Source organism: Bos indicus, chromosome 3, assembly GCF_029378745.1.
Source record: "Bos indicus isolate NIAB-ARS_2022 breed Sahiwal x Tharparkar chromosome 3, NIAB-ARS_B.indTharparkar_mat_pri_1.0, whole genome shotgun sequence".
Classification (NCBI taxonomy): Eukaryota; Metazoa; Chordata; class Mammalia; order Artiodactyla; family Bovidae; genus Bos; species Bos indicus.
In genome coordinates, this window is record NC_091762.1 from 13,692,764 (window position 1) to 13,701,777 (window position 9,014).

Here is a 9,014-nt window from a genome sequence, read left to right on the forward strand (position 1 = left end):
TGTTTTATTCATTCAGTTACTCTATGTCTTTTATTGGGGAGCTTAATCTATATTTAAAGTATAAGAATTTACAATTTCATTTTTTGTTTTGGGGGATATTTTTTTACTGGAGTATAATTGCTTTACAATGTTGTGTTGGTATGTGCCATAAAAAATATGAATCAGCTATACGTATACATATATCCCCTCCATCTTGATCCTCCCTCCCACCCCACCCCCTATCCCAGTGCAGTAGGTCATCACTGCTGAGTTCCCTGTGTTCTACAGCTGCTTCTCACTACCTATCTATTTTACACATTGCAGGGTATATATATCAATGCTACTCTCTCAATTCATCCCACCCTCTTCTTCCCCAACTGTGTCTATAAGTTTATTCCTTACATTCTTTATCTCTATCCCCACCCTGCAAATAAATTCATCAGTACCATATTTCTAGATTCCATATATGTGTGTTACTATATAATATTTCTTTTTCTCTTTCTGGCTTACTTCACTTTGTATAACAGGCTCTAGGTTCATCCACCTCACTATAACTAACTTAGGTTCATTTCCTTTTATGGCTGAGTAGTATTCTACTGTATATATGTACCACAACTTCTTTATCCATTCATCTGTTGATGGACAGCTAGATTTCTTCCATGCCCTGGCTATTGGAAATAGTGCTACTATGAACATTGGGGTACATGTGTCTTTTTTTAAAGTTTAATTATTTTTTAATGTTTAGGGTAGCTTTATTCATAATCACTCCAAACTAGCAACAACCAAGATATAAAAGACAACTGTCAAAAACAAACAAAAAATTTTTAAGCTATGTTATATCTATACAATGGAATTCTAGTTGGCAATAAAAGTAACCTACTCGATGCATGCAACAGGTGGATGAATCATAAATATATTTTTTCATAAATGTATTTTTACAAGTGAAGAAAGCCACATCAAAAGACTTGTGTCTTTTTGAATTATGGTTTTCTCAGGTGTATGCCCAGTAGTGGAATTGCTGGGTCATATGATAGTTATATTTTTAGTTTTTAGGGAATCCCCATACTGTTCTCCATAGTAGTTGTGTCAATTTACATTCCCACCAACTGTGCAAGTTCTCCACACCCTCTCCAGAATTTATTTTCTGTAGAATTTTTGGTGATGGCCCTTCTGACCTGTGTGAGGTGATACCTCATTATAGTTTTGATTTGTATTTCTCTAGTAATGAGCAATGTTCAGCATCTTTTCATGTGTTTGTTGGTCATGTGTATGTTTTCTTTGGAGAAATATCTATTTAGGTTCTGTCATTTTTTGACTGATTTTTTTTTCAGCTGCGTGCGCTGCTTGTATATTTTGAAGATTAGTCTTTCATTGCTTCATTTGCAAATATTTTCTCCCACTCTGAGGCCTTTTTTCATCTCGTTTATGGTTTCCTTTGCTGTGCAAAAGCTTTTAAGTTTAATTAGGCCCCATTTTTTTTATTTGTAATTGTCATTTTGTTTAATCTGTTTTGTAGTTCTTTTGTTCCATTCTTTCTCCCTTACTGTCTTCCCTTGCAATTTGATGGTTTTTCTATATTAATATGTTTTGATTTATTTCTTTTTCTTGCATGTATCTTTTATAGGTATACTTTTTTGTGGTTACCGTGAAGCTTAGATAAAACATATTTATAACACCCTATTTTGAACAACTAATTTAATTTCAATCACATATAAAAACTCTGCACTTTTACTTTTACCCACACAAACATATTTTATGTTATTATGTCACAATTTAAATTTTTTTATATTTTGTACTCATTAATATATGTTTCTATTATAGTTATTCTGAATACTTTTGTCTTTAACTGTTATATCAAAGTTAAAAAGTGACTTATGCACCACAATTACATATTATTGCAACATTGCATATTATATTTATCTATATTGTCAATGAGACTTATACTTTCATATGATTTTGTATATTTTTAGCATTTTTTAGTTTCAACATTAAGAGCTCCCTTTGGCATATCTTATAAGGCAGGTTTAATGATGAAAAACTCTCTCAATTTTTGCTTGTCTTGGAGAGTCTTTATCTCTTCTCCTTTTTTAAGACATTCTTACCAGGTATAAAAATTTTGGTTACCAGTGGGGTTTTTTCAGTACTTTAGAATACATCATTCCATTCTCTCTTGGTCTATAAGGTTTTTGCTGAGAAATTTGATGATATTCTTTTTTTTTTTTTTTTTTGATGTGCGAAGTTTAGAGTGTCATTAACAGGAAACAGACAATAGCACTAAATTAAAATCATAACTTGTAGCAATTTGCAATTCATTCACATTTCACAGTAGATGCCCCCTCCTTTCAGCTTATGTTGACTATTACCAGTAAAATACACTATACTGCTGCTGCTAAGTCACTTCAGTCACGTCCGACTCTGTGCGACCCCACAGACGGCAGCCCACCAGGCTCCCCCGTCCCTGGGATTCTCCAGGCAAGAACACTGGAGTGGGTTGCCATTTCCTTCTCCAATGCATGAAAGTGAAAAGTGGAAGTGAAGTCGCTCAGTCGTTTCCCACCCTCAGCGATCCCATGGACTGCAGCCTACCAGGCTCCTCCATCCATGGGGTTTTCCAGGCAAGAGTACTGGAGTGGGGTGCCATTGCCTTCTCCAAATACACTATAGCAACCATTAATTGAGCATTTTCAGTGTGCCATGAACTTTAAACGCATTCTATGACTGAACATTTAAACAGATCTTCCTGTGTGCCAGACATTGTTCTCAGCACTTTATACGTATTAACTTGGTCCTCACAAAAACCCCATGAGATAAGTACTATTATTATCACATTTTTCAGATGACGAAACTGAGATGCACTGAGTTTAGACAATTTCTACAGGATCATGTATCTAATTAAGAAACAGGGCAAAAGTTCAAAATCCTTGCAAGTCTGTTCCACAATTCATACTCTCAATTCTTACCTCATAATCACATCTTCAAAATATCTCCAAGAAATATATGTTGTAATTCTCTCTTTCTATAAGTAAGGAAATTGAGGTTTAGAATGCTTAAGTGATTTCTTTAATCACCCAGCCAGGAGGTGGCAGAGCCTGGACCCACAGCACAAGCTTTCCCAAAGCCTAAAGGCCAGAGGTTTATGTTATTTCTTGTATCCATTGTGGTTTATGGGCTTTTAATAATCATTCTTCCTAAATGAATATTAGGTCATATATCTAAATGACTGCTGAGTTCTAGACACTGTGCAGGCGAAGACTAAGTGGCCCCGCCCTTCCAAGAGCTTGCACTACAGCTACAAAAGTTCTGATGTTGAAGCTGTCAGTCAAGTATATAGAGAGGCTGAACAAATGACATCTTCCCCATGCTTTTTTGTCACCTGCAAAGACTTCTGGTGGTTGGCGGCTATAACTATGAGTGTAGAAAAGAACACTGACCACATCCCTTACTCAGTCAAAAGTATCTCTCATAATAAAGGGATACTTTTGTCAATGCTAATTACCAAATTCTCCAAGCCATGTCATGTTGCTTAAAGCTATTGTCAACAAATTTTTATGGTGGTCTCACTTTCTTTGCCCGTTCTGAATGAAGGTCCTTCTGCATCTCTCCACTCCAGCCTTAATGGTTATAGCCATTGCATTGTGTTGAGTAAGGCACCACTTCTAGAGGTGACCATGCTCGAGAACTCAATAATAGTACCAAGAGACATTAACAAATCATCGAAGGACATGAACAGTGTCTTATTGGTATTGGCCATGGGATCTCTGTTAACTCAATTTTGGTGTGCCTAAGTGTCCTCTTGTATTATGTAAATAAAAACAGTATCTTTCTCTAGAGGTTTTGTAATAAGCTAATGTAAAGCACTTAAAGCAACCCTGGAGGATTGATGCCCATGGATGTTAGCTGGTGCTGCTGTTTCTTCTCTTCGCCCTTCTCCCTCCTCCTCCTGTCTCCCCTCCTCCTTCCTTTCCTCCTCTCCCTTTGATGATATTCTTGAAGAGATTCCCTCGTATATGATGCCCTTCTCTTACTATTTTCAAAAGTCTGTCTTTCTCTTTGACTTTTGAATATTCAGTTATTACAGGTCTTGATTTATACTTCTTTGATTATACCATCGTGGAACCTTTGGGCTTTGTGAATCTGAATGTACATTTACTTGCCCAGACTTAGGAATTTTTCAGCCATAATTTCTTTAAATAAGCTTTCTACTTTTTTTCTTTGTCTTCTCTTTGGAACTCCCATAATGTGTGTATTGATTTTCCTGTGGTATCCCATAGATTTTTTTCACTCTTTTTCCTTTTCCTACTCTGACTGTATAATTTCAAATGCTCTGTCTTTGATTTTGCTGATTGTTTCTTCTGCTTGATCAAGTCTGCTGATGAGACCCTTTATTGAATTTTTAATGCAGTCATATTTTTAGTTCCAGAATTTCTGTTTGGTTCTTCTGAATGGTTCTTCTCATTTTGGTCACAAATTGTTTTCCAAATTTTTCTTAATGGTCTGTCTGTGTTCTTTGGTATCTTGCTGAGCTTATTTAACATTACTATATTGAATTATTTGTTAGGCATTTTATAGATCTCTATTTCTTTGAGGTTGGTTATTGGAGTTAGTTTTGTTCCTTTGGTATTGTCATGTTTCCCTTATTCTCCATTTTGTAGCCTTGCATTGGTGTCTGTGTATTTGAGTAAGCAGTCTCTTCTTCTAGTATTTTAGGGCTGGCTTTAAGGAAAAAAAAAAAGACATTTACTGTAAAGTTCAACAAATGTGAGGCTTCAGCTGTAGAGGCATGTGGGATGCTGGCTGCAGGAGTATGTGAGGTTCTGGGTATAGGGTTGCATTGACCACCATCTGTAGGTATATGTGAGAAATGGTTTTCCAGGCCATGTGTCCCAGTTGCTGAGATGCCCTTCCACTTACATTTGTTTGGTAAAGAACCCACCTGCCAATGCAGGAGACATAAAAATGTGGGTTCGATCCCTGAGTTGAGAAGATCCCCTCGAGAAGGGCGTGGCAATCCATTCCAGTATTCTTGCCTGGAGAATCCCATGGACAGAGCAGCCTGGTGGGCTACAGTCCATAGGTTTGCAAAGAGTTGGACACAACTGAAGTGACTTAGCACGTGTGCATGAAACCTCAGATAATGTCCTCACTGTTCTGGGTGCCGTGAGACAGAAGCCAGCTTCCCAGGCAATGCCTCACAAATTATGGGGAAGCTAGACTATCACTTCATTCCCTCTTTCTCCTGTGGGAAAAGTCACAGTCTAGAGGTATCTCTCTCAGCACTGAGTCATGCTGGCCTGGGATCAAGGTGATGAGGTAAAGCAAAACTCTTCTTACCCTTTCCCCGTGGCTGACCTAGGATTTTTGGTCCATCAAAGTGTTGGAGCCCCCCACCTGAACTCTGAAGATCTCATAGAGGTATTTCTGACCATGGATAGTTGTTAAGTCATATATCCTAGTGTCTTGCTCGCATCCGTGCCTTCTTTCTCGTTCAAGGAAACTTATGGTTGCATTTTGCCCATCCAGATAATCCAGAATAATCTCACAATTTTAAGGTCAACTGATTAGCAGCCTTCATTCTATCTGTTACCTTAATTCCCCTTTTTCATGTAATGTAACATAACCACAGGTTCAATGGATTAAGACATGGACCATCTTTGAGGGCCCATTATTCTACCATGATTTGGAAATCCAAGTGTAGTTAGAATCCCCTGTACACTGTCTTCTCGCTCAGAGCCAATCCATTAATGGCCTCACTAAGAAAAGACACCACAGTTTAGCTCTTAAATGCTACATAAGTATAGAGAAAGTTTACACTGTAATGCTTATTAAGGAACCCATTTAGTGAACACTGTCTTCTGTCTTTTCCTAAATATCCTCCCTGCATAGGGAAATATCCTTCTATGGAGAAGACAATTCATAAGTCCCCACGGGATTTCTAAGGCAGCTTGTAAATCTGTCACTTTTCTTCCTGTCTATACCACAAGTTCAGTGGAATGTTCTAACCACACTTGGAATTGTCATTCCTAGTTACTACCACAGCATCTCCCACAAATGCCTCTCTACTTTTGGGAGCCTAGTGCCTTTCTCCGGCCTTCCAGAACTAACCAGATGTCCTTTTCCATAAAAGCTGTGCTGTCCCATGCTTCATCTCAGCTGGAGACACAGGCCATGAACCAGGACAAGCCCTTCTGTCCCAAGCTCCCAAGCTTCTTGCTCTTCTGGGAAAAATCCAATTTTAAAAAAATAATAAGCCCTAAGAAAATGGAATGCAAATTTTATTTTCTTGTGGATGACTCTTAAGGCTTGTGAAACTTACTGAAATTACATAGGGCCTAACCCAATAGCCCCATTCCAAGCTTTTGGTGAATATTCAGCTTTAGGAAAATTATGTTTTAAGTATAAAATGCACCCACTTGCTTTATAGGAGAAGGAAATGGCAACCCAATCCAATGTTTTTGCTTGGAAAATTCCATGGACAGAGGTGATTGGCAGGCTACAGTCCATGGGATCGCAGAGAGTCAGACACGACTGAGCAACTATCACTCACTCCTTCACTTTCTTTATAAGGCTTCCTTATACACCTTGGCTTCAATGAGGTAATAGATATTAAACTGTGGCATGTAAAGTTTTCCACATATGTGAAGTTTAATTCTTTTGTTGCCTCCTACCCCAGAGCCCGTGCCCTCTCCCCAGATTCTGGTGGGATCAACATCCATCACACCAGACTGGTGCAACGTCACCCTGGAGTGCAGAGCCTCTGGGGCCACAGACGATCTGAACGTGACCTGGGAGAACAAGGGCATCCCCGGAGAATGGGAGCAGAGAAGGACATTAGAACCAGCTTCCAGCCCATACATTCTGGCTGTGAGTGTGCCAAGAGGCCAGCCCAATGCCAGCCTCGTCTGTGTGGTCAGCAACCCGGTGGGATATAAAACTGCCTTCTTCAACCTTGGGGGAGTCTGCGTCCATGGTGAGTGCAATCTGCCAGAGGGGAGGAGCACTTTCAGAGGTCAGATAGCACTGAGGTCTGGGGGTTCAGGGCTTTTCTTCCCACCATTTTCTTAGCACTGCTTTCTGACCACTTCATACAGGAGTGTAGGAAAAACATCCAACTTACCTTTGCTTTTCAGTGTGTCTCACATCCATGACCTGCTCTAAACTGCTTGCCCCTGCTAGCCCAGGTAGTCGTTTTTCAGTGCCTCTCTCCACCACTATCCAACATCCATTGTGCATTCAGCATGGTCTTCAGGAAAGTAATCACACTGGGTCATTTGTGGCTTTTCTTCAAGTCTAACCTCCATGACTTCCGGTGGGATGTCATGGACGGGCTCAGACGCTCCTCTGTCCACATTTCTGACCTTATTTATACACTTACCACTGAATTCCTTGTTTGTCATTCCAGAATGTGCCCTGCTTTTGCAAGTTTTTGCACCTCTGGACATGTTGTTTCCTTGACCATCAGCCCTTCTTCACCCTATGTCCTTGACTCCCTGTCTCATTCTTCATGGAGGATTCTCCTCAGCCACTGCAGATATGTGGGCATGTGAAAATGCATTCACACATGGCCCTGCCCTAAGATAGGCCCCATGATTGGTCTAAAAATCTGATAATTTGTCTAAAAATCTACTGATGTCTTGAAATTTTCATAATTTTTTAACAAGGAGTCTGCCTTTTCATTTTGCACAGAGTCCTGCCATGATATAGCCATCCTGCCTTCAGGCATTGACTCCCTCAGGGTGTCTGTGGCAACTCCTACACTGAGTGCTGATTATCTGTTTATGGATTTGTCTCCTCCATGGGCAGGAACACTATGAAGGCAGGAGCCATGTTTTATTCTTTGAATCCCTGTGCAAGCACAAGCTTCTGGCCAAAGTTTATGTAATCAAAGTTGCACTGAATGAATGAATAACCTTATCCTGTGTGCAGTCTCACCCTCTGTAAACCATCCTCCATGAGCTGGTGCAGGGGTCTGAAATGTCAGGATCACTTAAAACATCTGTTAATTGGACCTCTCTACCCTAAGACTAGAGTGTCAGGTGATTTTCAATACTCAGCATTACCCACAAGCCCTCACTAATCCCTCTCACCTACATCTCATTCCCTGCCCAGTCCTGCCTGCTGCAATAAAGTGCTGGCAACTCCCAGGGGCTGGCTTTAGATACTGCCATTTCCCAAATGTGGTACCCCTCCTTCCTGGAATACTGTGCCCACCGTGAATATCTGGGAAACTGCTGCTCATCCCTCAAGGTCGGTTTATGCATCACCTCCTCTGGGAGGCCCTCCCTGAGGACCTCTTTGCAAGGGGTAAAGCTCTGTTTTACTGCAATCCCTCTGGCTAGCAGACTTAGATACTTTCTCAGTCATCTCCACCCCATCTTACTCATCTTAGTACCCTTGTCACCAAGCAGGAGCTTAGGACCTGGTTGAAGGAAAGAAACTGCTATACTCTTCCCTCTTCAGCTTCTGAACCAGGACTGTTTAGACTTCTCCACCTGCTGTCTATCTTCCTTTGGCAATGAATATCTCAAGCTCTCTCTTGACTTTAACTTATTTGCCCTCTATGTTTGAGGAAAACAGATTCAGCCAATCTGGTCATTGCTGAACTCTTGCCAGGCATCCTTGGGGCAGTTGCGGCTGTGTTATTGATCCTCGGAGGTGGACTGTACCTTTGGAAGATACGTAGGAAGAAGATGGAGACTGGAAAAGGCAGGTTTCCCTTCTCCTTCCATGCCCACAAACCTCTCTTTCTCATTGCATTCTTGATATCCTTTCTCCTACAGTTTGTTCCCTTGAAATGTCCCTGCAGAGGGTTTAGTAGGTCTGGCCATGGTCTGTGTCCATAGCAGTGGGTGAGAGTGCAGATTTCCAAGGCTCAGATTCAACCTCCACTCTGCCTGTCTCTCAGGTGCAAGATCACAAGATGCTGATGATGATAGCATCCAGTATGTAGAGCTGAGCCAGCAGAAATCTCAAGAGAGCTCAAACAAGGTGAGAGCTGGGCTGTGTGCTCTCCCAGGTCTCTCACTGCCTGGCCTGAG

General features: G+C 40.7%; 1 protein-coding gene across 3 annotated transcripts in view; it reads left to right on the forward strand.

Annotated features, from left to right (window-relative positions):
* LOC109579169 (CD48 antigen-like) overlaps positions 1–9,014 on the forward strand; it is a 49,323-nt gene that overhangs the window by 17,171 nt on the left and 23,138 nt on the right. For all 3 annotated transcript variants that reach the window (XM_070784330.1, XM_070784327.1, XM_070784320.1), the window contains 3 exons: positions 6,650–6,946; positions 8,554–8,682; positions 8,882–8,964. In XM_070784330.1, coding sequence (XP_070640431.1) covers positions 6,650–6,946; positions 8,554–8,682; positions 8,882–8,964 — 509 coding nt within the window. The remainder of the gene's footprint in view (positions 1–6,649; positions 6,947–8,553; positions 8,683–8,881; positions 8,965–9,014) is intronic.